At 47.5% G+C, this 18,232-nt stretch overlaps 1 protein-coding gene across 1 annotated transcript in view; it reads right to left on the bottom strand.

The window, feature by feature from the left end:
• Positions 1–8,747: 8,747 nt before the first annotated feature.
• LOC144607922 (1-phosphatidylinositol 4,5-bisphosphate phosphodiesterase eta-2-like) overlaps positions 8,748–18,232 on the bottom strand; it is a 182,338-nt gene continuing 172,853 nt past the window's right edge. Inside the window, exon 23 of the mRNA XM_078425056.1 lies at positions 8,748–10,798. Coding sequence (XP_078281182.1) covers positions 9,045–10,798 — 1,754 coding nt within the window. The 3' untranslated portion in view covers positions 8,748–9,044. The remainder of the gene's footprint in view (positions 10,799–18,232) is intronic.

The raw sequence follows: 18,232 nt of genomic DNA, 5'->3' as shown, positions 1-18,232 counted from the left end.
TCTATCTACGGTGTAAACCAGCACCTGCAGTCGCTTCCTGCACGGAATATTCTTAAATGCTGGTTCTGTGGACTTTGTTCTTGTTGAGAGTTGCCCTGAGATGGGGTTGCCCTGCTTGTTGGACTACTCACAGTGTCCCTGCCCCAAGCCGCTCATTGGACGTGGAGTTACTGACGTTACTGTCGGACTGAAGTCGGTCGTTGGCCAAGCTCAGTCGATGTGTTGCCTGTCGTAATCAATGAGATTTTAACACGAGATGGAACCATCTAGTTTGCTTTGCGATTGAAAACCTGATCTCCTTGAAATCCTGAAAGCAAAATTTAGTACAAGCTGTTTTTGAACAGCGATAAAGACAAAAAAATTAAAGAACTATTACTTCCTTTAACGTCCACCTTTTTATTAGATGTGTCAAACTGAAAGAACTTCGGGAGGGAATGGCAAAACTTCAGGGAAAAGAAAAATAAAGAGAAGAAACAGTTGGAAATCCCCCAAAAAATGAACTGCATCTCAGGAGCAGCTGTTGGGAGAAGATTGGTGTTTAAAAAAAAAAGTTGCCAATTTCTATTGCGCTGGAATGCTGTGGAGAGTCCAATGAATGAGACTCTGTGTAGACAAGAGGAGGATATCTTTCCTGTTGACAAAGTGGCGACGCTGGGTCGAATAGACCCTCTGTGATCAACCATGAGATGCTGAGTGTCCTTTTGCTCGTGGTTCCCATGCCAACCACCATTTGTGGCCTGTGCCTGCTTTGTGAACGTTGCCTCTCTCTCTCTCATCCAGTGCGTTGGATTTGTTCAGACTGGGGTCATTATGGCGCAGGGTTTCACTGGAGATTTCTCTTTTCAAACATTCTTTCTCTTTTTTTTTTGTGGCAAGTTTCCACCTCGGCCCCCAACCCGCTCCTCCTCCACTTCCCTTGCTCTCTGTAGCTAACCTCGGAAAGACGCAGCTGTAATCCATCGTGCGTTCAGCGGTGCCAGACCTACCATGAACCTCCCTGATTCAGAAATGGCACTCACAACGGCGACCACACTCATAAAAGCAGCATCAAATCGGACCGACTTCAGGAATTCATATCAAAGTAAAATGAAACAGAAACAGGAAGGAGCAATGATAAAAACTGCTGGAGATTGTGAACCCCGCAGTGTGGAGAGGAACTGAGATTACTTTCACAAAATGCTGGAGTAACTCAGCAGGTCAGGCAGCATCTCGGGAGAGAAGGAATGGGTGACGTTTCGGGTCCCATTCTCCAGCATTTTGTGAATGAAAACCTTCGATTTGTACCAGCATCTGCAGTTATCTTCTTATACAACTGAGATTACTTTACAGGATACGGCAGTTCGTTCAAATTACTCGTGCAAATGTTGGTTGCTGAGACGTTTAGGGGTTGATCAGATGGCAAATCTATCTCATTGAATGAATGTTAACGCAGTGCTGATGACGTGGAGCATTAATTAATCTTGGATTCCCCTCCACATGAGTTCTCATTCCATCTTGCAAGTTGGGGTTGTGTTTATTTTCATATGCACATGTACGGCGAGGTACACGAATATCTCTGCCCTGCCTGGAGCACCTGTTCAGCCTACGCTGCCTCAGTAGAGCAGGCAAAATAATAAAAGATCCATCCCACCCCGGCCACCGTCTGTTTGTTCATCTGCCGTCTGGTCGGTTTCAGGTCGATCAAATCCCGAACAAACAGACTTAAGAACAGTTTTTACCCCAGGGCCATACGAGAACTGAACACTACCTTCTGCACTAGGCAACACTGTTAAAACTTTTGTACTTAATATAATTGTATTTATTTGTTTTTGCATTTATTGCATATATGTTTTTGCGCACCGTCAGGATTGGCTATTTTTGAATTTCGTTGTACTCGTTGCAATGACAATAAATGAATATTATTATTATTATTATCTTGCTAACAGCGGCATCACAAGCACACAGACTCCCATATCTCTTTCTTACCCCTTATCTTTCCACTATCTATTTAACCCTTCCTTTACTTTTGATTTCCAACCCCAATAGAATAAAACCATGAAAGACTTTTTCACTGGAACTGTTACGCTACAATGCCGAGAAACTATATTTTGTATGTTATCTTTCTCTTCACTCTCCCTTTTGTACTCGTGTTTGGCCTGACTGTATTCGTGTATTCGTGTAGGGAGGAACTGCAGATGCGGGTTTAAATCGAAGGCAGGCATAAAAAGTTAGAGTAATCCAGCGGGTCGGGCAGCATCTCTGGAGAAACGGAATAGGTGACGTTTCGGGTCGAGGCCTTTCCTCAAGTCTGAAGAAGAGTCTCGACCTAAAACATCATCTTTTCCTTTTCTCCAGGGATGTTGTCTGACCTGCTGAGTTACTCCAGCTTTTTGTGTCCATCTTCGTGTTAATCTGATCTGAATCAGTCTGACGAAGGGTCTCGACCCAAAACGTCACCTATTCCTTTTCTCCAGAGATGCTGCCTGACCTACTGAGTTACCCCAGCCTTTTGTGTCTTTTTGTATTCATGTATGGTGCCACCTGTTTTCATCGAAGAACATACAAAGGAAGTTTTTCCACTGTATCTCGGCACACGTGACAATAATTGACCTGAATTTAATAAGATCCGACACATCATGTTCATCCAAGCTCCTCACATTTCTTGTTCCGTTGTCAGTATACATGACAATTAAACACTCTCGACTCTTGACGTTGACAAGATCTCTGCCTCAATATGAGCTACAGATGTGTATTCTATAGAGTTACAACCCTTTGTATAAACAACAGCTAATTTCAGTCCTCAGCGCTCTGCGTAGGTACGTTTTTATATCAGTGGTCTCCTTGATCACAGTGTCACACGAGGATCTGTGACCAGACACACTAACTCTGTTTCTCTTTCCACAGAAACTACCTGACTTGCTGAGTGTCTCCAACACTCTACTCAAGGATCCAGCAGGTATTTAACAAAGCGCATGTTAGCTTGGGTTGTATCACAAGGGGATCCGAGTGCAAAAGTAGACAGGGCTTGCTGCAATTTTGTAGTGCTGCATCTGGTGCAATCTGTGCAGTTCTAGTCCATGTAACTCAGGAGGAAATCCTTACCTGGATGACAGGGCAGTTTTCTTTCATGGTGGGGGATTGTTGCGTTAAGGGCCTGATCTACAAGGAGTGATTGAACAGGATAATCCGACATTAGTTGAGAATTTAAGACATACGGTCATCGGCAGACCATTAATTCACCTGAACTTACATTGCCATTTGATAAGCTCATGGCTGACCTTCTTGACCTGAAGCCCACTTTATGCCCGATCCCTTCGTTCCCTGCAGTGTCTTAAATTGCCCATCTCAGCCTTGACAATGGACAGTGATGGAGCATCACTGAGACATGGTAAGTAATTCTAAAGATCCTCCACCCTCTGAATGAAGACACTTCTCATCACCACCCTAAAGCAACGACCCCTTATTCTGCAACTAGTTCCCCTCCTAGTTCTGGATCCTCGTCCTGTGGATCTCCCAGTTTCTACCATGTTAATCCCACTCAGTATTTGGTAATGAGTTTGGCACTGAAGTTAGTTGCCACTCTAAAACTCCAGACCCGGCCTGTGGAATCATCACAGTCTTCATCTCAACTCTGCCCGTCACCCAGGCCACGACTTCCTTCCTATCTGAGTTGCAAAGACCAGAACGACACACATGACCCCACATGCAGCCTCATCAACTCTCTGCAGAATGTCGAAAGATTTGCCTACTCTAACTCTCCTTATAATAAAAGCCAAATTATCACCTGATTGATCGTTTAGTTTGCTTTAAAGATACAGCGCGGAAACAGGCCCTTCGGCCCACCGAGTCTGCACCGACCGGCGATCCCTGCACACCAACACAATCTTACACACACTAGGGACAATTTACACTTATACCGAGCCTATTAACCTCCAAACAACCTGTGGAGTGTTAAGAGGAAACCGAAGATCTCGGAAAAAACCCACGCGGTGGGAGAACGTACAAACTCTGTACAAACCCGTAGTTGGGATCGAACCCGGGTCTCGGGAGTTGCATGCGGGGTAAGGCAGCAGCTGTACGGCAGCACATTATTGTACCGCTGCGCCCTTTACTGCTTGTTGTATCTTGTGTATTTTCTGGAGTTCATGCACCAGCACTCCGAGATCCCTCTGAGCATCAACTTTTACCAGCCCTTAAAGTTTCCTTGTTTTAAAAACAAACTCCTGATTTTTCGATCTTCCAAAGATGAATAACCTCATGTTTGAAGTTTGTGCTTCCAAAGATGCTTTCCTGAATTACCGAGTATTTCCCCCCCCCGTTTCCTATTTTAATTAGTCTTCGATGTGGACTCAAATCAGGCTTTGTACAAATGCAACATAACTTTCTAAACCTTTGATTACAAACCTCTAGTTATAAAGGGCAACATTCTATAATGTCATTATTGTACCGCTGCGCCCTTTACTAAGATCATGAGGGACCCCTGCCACCCCAGTAACGGACTGTTCCAGATGCTACGGTCAGGCAAACACCTCCGCTGTCACGCTGTGAAAACGGAGAGGATGAGACGGAGCTTCTTCCCACAGGCCATCAGGACTGTCAACTTTGATAACCCCAGAGACTAAATTTTTGTCGACACTTTTTGTGCTATGTTTAGTAACTTATTAACTTTATTTATATGCTGTAACTGTAATTATTTTTGTGCACAACCCGCAGGCATTGCCACTTTCATTTCACTGCACATCGAGTATGTGTATGTGACAAATAAATTTGACTTGACTTGACTTGACTTAATTATTTTGCTATTCGTATCCATTCAATGTTAATGATATATATATATACATGGACGCCTGCCACGGCTTCTAACATTTCACTAGTGAGCACTTAAGCATTCTTTTTAAACACCTTGTACCTGACCTCACATTACCTTACATATTGAATCATTATATTGTAATTCTACCCATTCATTTAAGCGGTTAATACATAATTCATTGCTACCTGTGCCACTTATAATTCCACCTCACTTTACATCACCTTCAAATTTGGAAATATAACCTACTGTGCCTTGATCGAAACCATTTGGTGTGAAAGGTTGTAGCCCAGAAGAAATTCATTGCCATAGATGGTTGGGGAGGTTAAGTCAATGGCTAAGATATTGACTTAGGTGGAGATTGATAGATTCTTGATTAGTACGGGTGTCAGAGGTTATGAGGAGAATGAGGTTGAGAGGGAAAGGCAGATCAACCACGATTGAATGACGAAGTAGACTTGATGGGCCGAATGGCCTAATTCTGCTCCTATATCTTATGAACATGAAATACCTGTCAGGTGCCATAAGAAACATAGGCAAATGCGAAACCCCTAATTCATTTATTTCTGCCCTCTGGCCTGCAACCAAGGTCCTAATCGGTACAACAGCTTTGCCTCTGCACATGAGCTTTAACTTGGTAAACTAGCCTCCTATTAAATGCCTTTGGGAGGCCAATCTATCACAAATTCTATCAACTTCATTAGGCATGACCATCCCTTTGCAATCTATTCTTCCTACATCTGATAATTTCCCACAGTATTCACTGTCTTTAATTCCATTCATTTATCTAGCTGGTCTATAATTCCCGGGCCATATCATTACCATTATCAGTTCCAAAGTTGCTCCAAACCACATTTTCCTAAATTAGTCTATAAAAGATTTTTGTTCTGATTTTGATATTCATTGCGAGGTGCCATTTATGTTTAATTCTGTGGTATTTCTTGTCGGTTTCGATGGGCTTTGCAGTACGTCTCATTTTGTGTTATCTTTTAGTTCTGTGGCTGCTTTTTTAATCTTCACATCCTCTTGCTCCTAAAGGCTACGGCTGTCCCATGTTAAGTCTGTGCAGCCTGGGCGATCGTTTCGCTGAACACCAATGCTCAGTCCGCCTTGGCCTACACAATCTCCCAGCTGCCAAATATTTTAATTCCCCTTCCCATTCCCACTGACCTTTCTGTCCTGGGCCTCCTCCACTGTCAGAGTGAGGCCCAACACAAATTGGGAGAACAGCATCTCAGATTTCGCTTGGGCAGTTTACACCCCAGCGGTATGAACATTGACTTCTCTAACTTCAAGTAACCCTTGCATTCCCTCTCTCTCCCCCCTCCCCCACCCTTGTCGCCCTGCTAATTCCACTGTTTATATATCCCTTCGTTATCACCTCTTCCACGGCCAACAATGGACCATGGTGGGCTCCACCATTCCTTGGTGATGCTGGCTCTGATTTGGTCTGAACCTTTTCATACCTCTAGTCTCCCTCCCCCCTGACTCTCAGTCAGAAGAAGGGTCTCGACCTGAAACATGATCTATTCCTTTTCCCTAGAGGTGCTGCCTGTGCCGCTGAGTTACTCCAGCATTTTATGTCTATCTTCGGTATAAACCAGCATCTGCAGTTCCTTCCTACACGTAAAGTCTGTGCTGTTGGGTAAGTGTGGGGCATCTCCACAACCAACCTTAAACAAGGACAATTACAGCAATCTCCAATACATTTTATTTGATTGATATAATATTTCAATTACAAATAGTGTTCAAAATCTCGGTTGCTGCAGAATTAGCAAAGTAGTCACATATTTTTATCCTGCAGTTTTTTGCAATGTGGACATTTGACATTCACATCCCTCATTAATGTACATGGAAGATACTGTGTTTCATATGAAAATTACATCCAAGATATCTGGAAACAAAACATTCTCATTTCATATGCTGAAACATTCAATTATTACTTTTGAATAGACATTAAAAATAAACAAATAAAATAAAAAATATTTCCAGTGTACATTTCAGTCTTAAAATGGTTCCTTCGACCATCTTTTTTTTTCGTGTGAAAAGCTTAAATATTAACAATATGTAAAACATCTCTGGTTGAAATGAAATCTCATGCAAGGGGCCAGTCACTGAGTTACTGAAGGTCACAGCAGCAAACTAAACTCTAACAATTGAAAAGGTGCACATTTTTGTTGGAATTGGTTACTGAATTAAAAGGTTCATCAATTTCTGGGCTCTGCATTTTTGCTCATTCCTTCAGAGCAAAATTGAACCCACCATGTGTGAATCATTGGCACCAGTGCGGTGAAGGGGGTGGGGGGATGTGACTTGTACACTGATGCATCCCCTGTGAGATCTTTGGAGGTGCAGATGAGGTGAGCATTGGCTGAGAACATCGTCCCTTCTTGCTGGATGGTGACCGTATGAGCAACAGTGACACCGGAAGTTACAGCAAAGCCAGAAGGTCTTTTCCCGGGAGAGGGGATGAGGGGCGACCTGACAAAATATTTTAATATTATGAAACGGGAAATTAATTCTGGCCGGTTGCAGTAATCACGAGTCCTGCCTTATTGCAAGTAATAAATCCAAAGGGGATTTATGGGAAAATATCCTTAAAAAATTCAAGAGTAATGTGTGAAATGGAAGCGGACTGAATGGAGGGAGGTAGACACAAAATGCTGGAGTAACTCAGCGACAGAAGCAGCATCTCTGGAGAGAAGCTGAGTTACTCCAGCATTCTGTGTCTACCCTCGATTTAAACCAGCATCTGCAGTTCTTTCTTACACTAAACGGAGGGAGTTTGGGTTGGAATGGTGATGGACAGCTGGATGGGAAGGTGAGGGAGAGCGGGATGGGTGTGATTGGCAGGAGGGCCCCCACCAGAGTCTGGGAAGCCTGTTTCATGCCTCATATGCTCTTTGCAGTGTTTCTCCATTCAACCGTCACTGTGTAATCATAATCATAATCATACTTTATTAGCCAAGCATGTTTTGCAACCTACGAGCAATTTGTTTTGCCATACAGTCATACCAAGCTTTGTACGTCTGTCTGACTGTCATCTGCTCATCTTCAGGTGAAATGCCCTGCCTTGTTTATAACTTCATAAGTCATAGGAGCAGATTAGTCCATTCGGCACCTTAATTTCCCGTCAGCCGACTCCATGGCTGACTTAGATTGGATTCTTGGTGACCTCCACGGAGCCTGTATGTATCAGCTTCCAGAAAGCCCAACATTAACCAGAGTGTCCATGGGAACATCTGTCCAGCCACAGCTGCAAACAGAGAGGTGAATGCACTAACCAGCACAGCTGGAGCCAGCACTGGGAAATAACTTCTGCACAGTGGGATTTAAACAATGCTTTAAACCAATTCTCAACTGTGTATAAAAACCACAAATCAAACACGGAAAAAACATGCAACATTAAAAAGATTTTTGTTTTTGGAAGTATTCTTCATAAACATGACTGCACATTTATTAAATTCGTTGACTTTTCAAGGTTATTTGGTGGTGTTTTGTTAAGAACAATCAGAGGAATTATATTTTAAATATAAACAGTAATATCGTGCAGAATTCTATTCACATAAGTGTACACAATTTTAAAAGATAATTGGAAACTTTTGTCAGTGATCAAATTGAGGCGGTGGGGAGGGGTGGGGGTGGGTGGGATAGGGGTGGTCTTTGAACAGGATGAGAACTTTGGGGGATTTAAGACATTGTGCCTGACCTCTGACTCAAGACTGAGCACCGACTGACCCCGTCACCTGACCCGCGGCCCAATGAACGGCCTCATGCTGGATTTGCTCTTTAAAGCCAAATTTATTTTCTCTCTTTCTTTTTCCTCCGACATTTTCTCTCTCTCTCTCTCTCTCTCTCTCTCTCTCTCTCTCTCTCTCTCTCTCTCTCTCTCTCTCTCTCTCTCTCTCTCTCTCCCCCTCCCTCCCTCCCTCCCTCCCTCCCTCCCTCCCTCCCTCTCTCTCTCTCTCTCTCTCTCTCTCTGTGCCCCATGTGTATGTGCAGTTTCTGGTGGACACAACCGAAGAGTGTTGAAAAGAATGTTTCAATTTCCAGTGCAAACGGTGTGACTTGTGCAAAGTATGGCACGTTAAAAAAGTGCAAGGGAATGACAGCACGGATTGCAGCTTTGACAACTTGGACCCATCGCTCCGGTCCCGGCCTTTATGCAGAATTTGGAGTGAAACAACTCGTTTGAGATCTACTGACAAGTCAGTGAGCGAGTTTAACGCCGGCGGGTTTGCTCGTTTGAAGTTGAGTGTCAGAGTTTCAACATGAAGAAGACCTCGGCGTCGATGCCAACGGCGGCTGGGACTTTGTCCAGTGGGGTTGAGTCCGTGCAGATGCTCTTTGGGACGGAACATGCCCCCTCTGGGTTGCCCCTCTCGCCCAGCTGGCTGGCGACATGTCCCTGCTCACTCAGCCGCCGCCGCGCCTCCGCCTGCTTGGCCCGGTTGGCGATGTAACGCACTCGGCTCTGGCTCCTGGACGAGGAGCGGCGCAGGACCACCGGGCTGTCCTCCTCACCCTCCACCTCCACCTCCACCTGCGGCCCGGCCGTGGGAGAGCTGATATCGTCCTCCCGCTCGAAGCTGGTGATCCTCTTCAGCTGCTGGGTCAGGCTGTCGTGGGTGGACGCCCTCCTGTCGCCGGCGGCCCTGCGCTGTTCCCGCATGTGTTTGCTGATGAAGGTGCGGCTGATGCTCTTGTACTTGCTGTCGAAGCTGGTCACGATGTCCTCGGAGGTCAGGTCGCCCAGGCTCTTGGACTTGTCGCCGCTGTCCGCCGCCCTTGTCGTTGCCCTGAGCCCTGGTGAAGAGGCCGGCTGGAGACTCTCCATGTACCGGCGGCTCCAGCTGTGCCTCCTGGGGCTTGTGTGGACAGGGGCCGGCGCTGACCTGCACAAGGGCTTGGGCTGCAACTCATCCACGGGTTGCTGCTCACCGTCGCATCTCAGGTTTGGGTTGGACTTGCTCTTACTGACCGTGGCCAGCATCTCCTGCCCGGTGGTGGCCGACCGAGGCCGTGCTCGTGTCCGCCTGTCCACCACCAGCCCATCCACCACCAGCCTGTCCACCACCAGCCCGTCCACCACCAGCCCGGCGCTAAGGTCGGTCAGGCTGTTGCGCGCCAGGTTGGGCATGGACAGGTCGATCACCGTGTCGTTGGAGGACATGCTGGAGGACGAGGACATGCTGTCCCGGTGGCTCCCGCACTCCAGCTTGCACCAGATCCTGTCGTTGATGGTCACATCCGACGACACCGCGGGCACCGGGGAGGCTCGGACCAACAAGAGCGGCTGTGGACCGGCCATGAGGCGCCCACCACAGCCCACACTCCGCACCAGGTCGTGTGTTGCAACATGTCTCTGCACCAGGCAGCAGCCGGGATCACCGCCATGTGTTACTCCAGGGGGTGGAGCAGGATGTCCCGCTGTGGGTTTGGCCGCCTCTGTGTTGTCCAGTACACGAGGCTGGGCTGTGGGCAAGGCCCCAGCTTGTCCAGGGGCACCACTGGGCTGCCCGGCCCTCTCCTCGTCTGGGCCACCACCTCTCGGCTTTGGGGAAGGGCTCGGCGCGTTGGGGGAGAGATTGGCGGCGCCGCACAAACCCGTGCCCTCCTCGGAAACGGGGAATGGCTCGGAGTCGTGGGGTAGAGTTGACGGAGGAGCAGCGTGGGCTAGCAGGGCGGCCACTCGCTTGGTGCCTCCAGTGGGGACATCCACGCTGAAGACCACGGCTCCATTTCCCGTCTGTTCCTCTCTCGGGTGAGCACCCGGGGCATTCATCGCTCCCTTGTCATTCACCTCCTTGGACCCTGGCGATGGCTGGCTGCTTCCTGCAGGTGGAGGTTGTGCTGAGTCGGCGGTTTCTTGTCTTGAGCTGCTCGCAGCAGATGAGGGGATCGACGGGGAGTCAGTGCAAGGTTTATCCTCGGAATGCATAGATTCTTCAGTGATGGTTTCAAGACTGTGCATGGGAACGCTTGGAAGTGGATGTGAGAATGGCAGATCGCCTGCAGGGAGGAAGAGGTGGAGACCATCAGAAACTAACTATCGGCTGACTTACCCCCCCCCCCCCCCCCCTCCCTCCCCATCCCATTCCACAGCCGCAGTGTGAGGACAACACAATGAATGGAAGGCAACCAGAGTCACAGAGTCAAAGCGCATCATCACAACTCTGGAGTGAGATACTTTGTTCACTTGTCCATCTACTCCCTCCTGTCGTCTCCAAGGCTTGGGCCTTGACAAGTTATCGTTCCCCAGCCCCGCACAACCCTCTTCTACATCCTCCTAAGGTTGCCAACTGTCCCGTATTAGCCGGGACATCCCGTATTTTGAGCTACATTAGGTTGGCCCTTGTCCCGTATTAGTAGGGTTGCCAACTTCCCGTGTTTGGGAGTGAGGAGGTTGGCAACCCGACCTCCTCCCCAGTCTGAAGAAGGGTCCCGACCTGAAACGTCACCATGTCCTCCAGAGAGGCTGCCTGACCCCACTGCGTTCCCCAGCACTTTGTGTCTGTCTTTGGGCTTTGACACCAGGGAGGGAGGTGGGTGCGACCTCAGAGAGAAGCCTCAGCACCAGGAGATGGACGACCCACTGTAGAGGAAAGACCACCGCCGGTCCCAGTGCCCGCTCACCCCGGCACGATAAATGCCCAACCGCGGGCACAAGCGAGGGAGGGCAACCATTCCCTCCCTCCTGTATTAGAGAGTTCTGCGAGCGAGGATGTAACCAGACGGAGGTGAACCATTGGCTGGGAATGCCAGTGCCACCGCCCCACGATTCTGATCGTGGTAGAGGGAGACATGCACCTTTACTTTGTCAGCGTGTGGGAAGGAACTGCAGATGCTGGTTTACACTGAAGATAGACACAAAATGCTGGAGTAACTCAGCGGGACAGGCAGCATCTCTGGATGGAAGGAATGGGCGACGTTTTGGGTCGAGACCCTTCTTCACACCGGGGTTTGTTCACTCCCTTACGGACCACACATGCACTTCCTCGACATCCCACCCCACCCAATAAATCTTGAAATAAAACAGTTGTTCCTTTTGTGGCTTAAATAACACACACCGTTGAAAAAACAACTTGTGTTGTTTTTGAAAGATATTGGCTCTGTTAAGGATCGTTCCTAAATCAATTACTTTGTCTCTTTCAATTTGAAAATGTCATTGATCTGGAGAAGTCTTCCCCTCAAGGTGGTTAATGAACTCTCAATAAACCAGCACGCAATGATTTGTAACAACAATTGGGCTCCGAAGAAATTGAGACTTAATTTAATGTTGGCCGCGGCTCCCAGAATGGAGAACACATGGCCCTCCAGTAGCAAATTGCAACAGCACACACTGCACACATTGGACACTAACTCAACGTAACATGTCCCCCCAACCCAGTGCGCTGCAACCTCAAACACACGCTGCAACGGACAAGCATGGCGCAATGTAGCACAGCACAGCAGACACATCGTGTGGCGATCGAGCAGGTTACGGTGTGCACTGTTCATTGAAGCTTTCTCCTGAAATTGCTCAGTGCCATGACAAGATGGATGCACGGGCTGATCACAGTGGACAAGGGGAACTGGGCAAATGGGATCTCAGTGAATGAGAACCCCCAAAGCAGATTTGTTAACCAATGTGAGCTCAGAACCGAGAAGGAAAACAGAACGACGGAAAGGGAGGCTGATTAAATTGAAGTCAGGTATTCAGAACGAATTGAACAGGGGAAGAAAGGGAAGCTTGGATTATGAGGAAAATGGAAAAGAAATGCAGAATTACATAACGGTCTCAATTCTTTCACGGAACCAGTGGCATTGATTGGCTATTCTGAAAAATTATCAGGCCAGTAAAAGGAACTCATTAGAACTGTAACAGTTTGCAGTGTATAAAATGAGCGAATAATGTACAAATCCAGCAGCTATTTAAAAGCAACACTGAGACCAAGGGGAAATGTTGCTTGGAGGAAGCAGGCAGCGTAAACTCTGGAAATTTGCAACTTGGGTCTTAGTACTCATCTCTTGGGCTTACTGATAATTAGTGTACTAGCAATGCCCTCTACACACCATCATCAGAGTAGTCAATTGCGGAGTAGTCAATTCCAGGGCATCTTCCAGATTCACCTCAACACTGAACAGAACAGATGGCAATTGCCGTATGCGTTTAACAATTGATATACTCTGTGCATCTAAGCCGAGTGTTCTGAGCTAAAGCACTGCTCTGCTGTGCAGTAGACTGAGTCTCCTCCAACTTAAGCTTACTCTACATTGACTATTATTCAAATGGTTTGGTCTCGGGTTAACACAAAGGCCATGTATATTAGACTTGGCTGCTGTATCTGCACCAGATGTCTCGAAGCTAGAACTTCATTTGTTCAACACTTACATGTGGTGGCTCCTCAACACTTCTGTTGTACTGCCTTATCAGACACTTAGAGAGCTACGTGGATAGGAAAGGTTTAGAGGGATATGGGGCAAATGGGACCAGCTTAGATGGGGCATCGTGGTTGGCATGGTATGGATGGGCCAAAGGGCCTGTTTCCTCACTGTAGGACTCTATGACTATCAGGGCACTGATGATGCCACCATTGGTGGCATGCGCTAAATATTCTAAATCTTCAATGTGACTGGGGCACAATAGTACTTTGATCAATATGTAGAACTATGCCCCCCCACACCTGACCTTTTTGTGAAGAAATAACCTTGACGTTTGCTTGCTGCTTGTCTTGGGATGATTTAGATGGAATTGATTGAAGGGTGTTTGTTTTGTGTGCATGATATTTGCATAATTTTTTTAACCTTTATTGCTGAGGATTTAATGATGTTCCAACACGACTGTGGATGTTGACTGTGCTTGGCTATTCTGGACATGTGGGCAGGTCAGACTCTCACCTGCAATGAGGATCATGGTGATCAGTGATGTATGCGCATAATATGGTTGGATCTATCTGGAGGAGGCTCAGTCTACTGCACAGTGCAACAGTGCTTTAGCTCAGAACACTCAGCTTAGATGCACAGAGTCACTTGTAGATCCACAGATTCTCTTGCCCAGAGTAGGGGAATCGAGAACCAGAGGATATAGATTGAAGGTGAGGGGGGGGGGGGGGAAAGATTTAATAGGAATCTGAGAGGTGACCTTTTCACATAAAGGATGGTGGGTTTATGGAACGAGCTGCCGGAGGAGGTAGTTGAGGCAGGTACTATCGGAACGTTAAAGAAACATTTAGACAGGTACGTGGATAGGACAGGTTTAGAGAGATGTGGGCCAAAAGCAGGAAGGTGGGACGAGTGTAGATGGGACATGTTGGCTGGTCTGGGCATGTTGGGCTGAAGGGCCCGTTTCCACGCTGTGAGACACGTGACCCAACAAGCATCACCCCAGGGTCAAGCTGGCAACTAGTGGAGTTAAGGCATCACAATGCACTCAAACAACATTCCAAACGTTTGAATTTTAACAAGATGCACTACAGCTCAAGTTAACGGGAATGCAGACACACATACACACACACTTGTGCACATATGCGACCATACACAAACAAACAAACACAACACATTCTCCCCTATTAAACGTAATGGAGCAGTTGAAAGAAACCTTCCACACAGAGGCAATGTTGTATCTCTCTTTATGTACGTGGAACAGCTTCTCCTGATCCAACACTATTGAGCTGAGCCAGGGACTAGACTACTGATGGTCTGTGGTCTGTGTAACCTCTTCACATTACCGCAGCGTTCTCGACACAGAAACTTTCATCACCATCAACACCAATTTGGCCTCTATAAAGCATCTGCAATTCCGTGGTACCCAGAGGATTCCTTTGACTCCGATTCACTGAGTAACATTATTGTGATTGGTGAAATGTCAATAAGCACACACAGAAACTTGGAACATGCAGTCCAATTGAAATGCTTCATTGAAGATGTCACACAATAAAATCCAATGTTTCAAATCAGATTGATTTAAATCGGAATATTTGGACACATATTGTTGGAATAAAAGTAGAACTGAGTTTCAGCAAAGATGTCCCAGTCATATACTCTCGCAATAAAGTAGGGAGTCCATTCTGTCCATCGTGCTTGTAGTGGTAACGTGATCCTGGGGCCTAACTACAGAGGTACAGAGGGTGGGAGAGGGAGCCATCACTAATGACTGCGGGAAGCCGCTGCACTCTGAAAATATTATCATAATTACAGGATCGCGGACAACACGGACAGCACTGAACACGACAAACACATCGAACAGCACCCGCCCTGGGCTCAGAGTAAGGGTTGCCAGTTGTGGGGAGCACAATGGTGTACTGTGCAGGTAGGGGGCTTGAATATCACACACCTAGCAATGAGACTGTATTACAGAGTCAAGATACGTCGACACAGATCTGTCACGAACTCTCCACAGACCCTCCGTCACAATGCTACTGTTGGGATCTTGCTCTGCTCACCGTGGCTGCTGTGAGCTCCCACAGTCACACTCTGACACTGATGGATCACTTTGGGCCTTGCTGAGATTGGGACAGAAAAGATGCGAAGGCAAGCCATTCTTTACTGTATTTATCTGATGAGGTCTGAAATACTTTGTAAAAGTAAATATGTTTGCAATTCTGGCTTCATTGTCTAAAAGGACATTGGATAGGCACTGAGAGGGGGGATAGTTTGTGGGCCCACGGGGAAGGGAATAGGACTGGTGGGTTTGTACTGCATCGATTAGATTCTGTGAGTGTACTGCATCGATTGGATTCTGTGAATCCAAGTTCCTTCATAGATCAGGTGCAGCGGTAGAGTTGCTGCCTTACAGCGCCAGAGACCTGAGTTCAATCCTGACTATGGGTGCTTGTCTGTACAGAGTTTGTACGTTCTCCCCGTGACCAGCATGGATTTTCTCCGAGATCTCCGGTTTCCTCTCACACTCCAAAAAGCAGGGAATGCTGGAAAAAGTCAGCGGTGACGTGAGACAGGGTTAACATTTGGCACCGAACAACATGGATCAGAAATCATCCAGGTCTCTCCACAGATGCTGCCTGTCCTGCCTTGTCTATTTTTGCTGCTTTTAGTCAGATTTGCAGCATGTGCAGTATTTTGCTTTTTCCCGGTAACAGCGGAGTTTTGGGGAACGAGAGGTGATCTTAACGAGACATTTAGCCTCCCCACAGGGCTTTGTTGTGGATTTTGTTAATCCTGGCTGTGCAGTTTAGAATGGGGGGGGCATTGCAGTTTAGAATAAGCGGTCAGTCCTTTAGGACATGGAAAGGGGAGAGCTCTGCACTTGGAGGGTGTGGATCATCAGAATTCTGCTCCTCCGATGTATGGTGGGATATCAAGGCTGTAACTGTGGGCATGAAGGAAGGCAGGGGTCGATCAGGGTGGATAGCCAGAGTTGAGATGAGATGGCACACAGATTTTGACAGTCCTGCATCTGCTCCTCCGACTAATCTTCTTTTGGTCGTGTTTTTCACAACCTCAAAGTGCTTCAAAGAACTTACACCCGACAGAGTGCTCTTTACTACTGTGGTGATCCTGTTACTGTGGTGATTCTGTTTGAAACAACAAACAGAGAAGTCCCACACACAGAATGGTCCCCCACACACAGAAAGGACCCCCACACAGAACGGTCCACCACACAGAAAGGACCCCCACACAGAACGGTCCCCCACATACAGAAAGGTCCCCCAAATATAGAATGGTCCCACACTCAGAACAGTCCCCCACACAGAAAGGTCCCCGCACAGAACGGTCCCCCACACAGAAAGGTCCCCCACATACAGAAAGGGCCCCCACATACAGATTGGTCCTACAGACAGAAAGGTCCCCGCACAGAAAGGTCCCCCACACACAGAACGGTCCCCCACACTCAGAACGGTCCCCCACACTCAGAACGGTCCCCCACATACAGATTGGTCCTACAGACGAATCGGTCCCCCACACAGAAAGGTCCCCGCACAGAAAGGTCCCCCACACACAGAACGGTCCCCCACGCTCAGAACGGTCCCCCACACAAATCAGAGTGCAACCAACTAAAGAGAATAACTAAGACTCTAGGGGCCCTGGTATTTATTATTAGTTTTTATACTCTTGCTGGGCACATCTTTTTGATTCAGTATATTATTATTTACCAGGCAAGCATATGCCCCAATAAATGCCGTACCCAGGAGGTGTCCCTCTCCCCATCAGCGAGTATCACAAATCCCCAGAAACAAGGCAAGATGTGTGTGTGTGGTGCTCTCGCTTTCCAACCCTCCCCCTGAATTGGCTCGGGGCTGGGACATCTTTGCATAACTCCTTGTGTAGAAGGCATGGGCTTACCAGCCAGTCGGGCAACAGGTTCAATGAAGCAGGGCATTCCCTGCGGGATGTTGGGGTCGGGGTGGCGGAAGTCCGAGGGGAACAGATGTTTACCTTGGTGTTGCTCTCCAGATCAGTTGTCCACTGCGTGTGGCAGCAAGGGCAGAACATTGCAAACAGTTAAACTCAGTGGGCAGTGAGGGAAGAGAGAGGAGGGACACACGGGAAGGCAGACATGTCACACTCTAAACTAAGGAGGCAGTCGCTGACTGCTCAGATTGCCACGTGTCCTTCCCTTGGTGACAGGTGGGACGATAAAGGCAACTGTAACTCAACCTGTTGGCTGGGAAACTGCTCTACCAGCTCTACCTTGCTTCTACATTCTACCTGATCTGGCTGCAATGTTGAGTGAGCTTCAAACCTCAGCTCCATCTCCACCACCACCATCTCCTGGTTACCCCGTTTCAGAGCCATGTTAAAGCTTCCCCCATTTTGTTCCGATTTTCCCACCATGGGTAAATTCCAGATGTTAAGCATAATTTTATCTCTGTAGAGGTCAGAATTGCTCACGGCTCTTCGGATTTTAGCTGGCCATTTTGGGATGGTCATCTCCTTTGAGAGTGCCGGGCCAGTTACATAATAAAACTGTGGCCCAGTGACCTTCTTGTGTATTTAATGCTTGGCTGACAAAGACTCGCCGAGCCGCGTCCTGCTGGAGGAAGCCAGTTACAGGCACATTGTGTGCAGAGGAAGCCAAGCTGAGCCTTCCTGTGGGTCAGATGGAGTAGATGCATCTCTGGAGCATGCAATGGGCAGGGGTCTCCTCCTGTGGTCACTCCTCCCCTCAGGCCAGCACTTGCAGCTACTTCAGTTCCTCTAGTCTGAGGGTCTCTGTCCCACACCGACAGTGGAATGTTTTGTTGGGGGTGAGGGGTACAGAACAATGTGGCTTGAGAATTAGAATTGCCCGGTCTACACCATCCCCTCCCCTCTCAGTTAGATGTGGAGATTGACTCATTAATGATCTGTGCACAACAAGAAATCTGGGTAACACTGGGTGAGCACTGGGAAACTGAAGCAAGTGTGAAACCAGCCTTAAAATGTAAATACTTCCATCTTGTTTATTTAATCTGTTGGGAGCGATTGGTTTGCCATTGCTAGTTGGCAATGGTTGGTTTATCATTG

This window comes from Rhinoraja longicauda, chromosome 30 (genome assembly GCF_053455715.1).
Source record: "Rhinoraja longicauda isolate Sanriku21f chromosome 30, sRhiLon1.1, whole genome shotgun sequence".
Taxonomy (NCBI): domain Eukaryota; kingdom Metazoa; phylum Chordata; class Chondrichthyes; order Rajiformes; family Arhynchobatidae; genus Rhinoraja; species Rhinoraja longicauda.
Note: the sequence above shows the minus strand (reverse complement) of the source record. Positions and strands in the feature narration are given on the sequence as shown.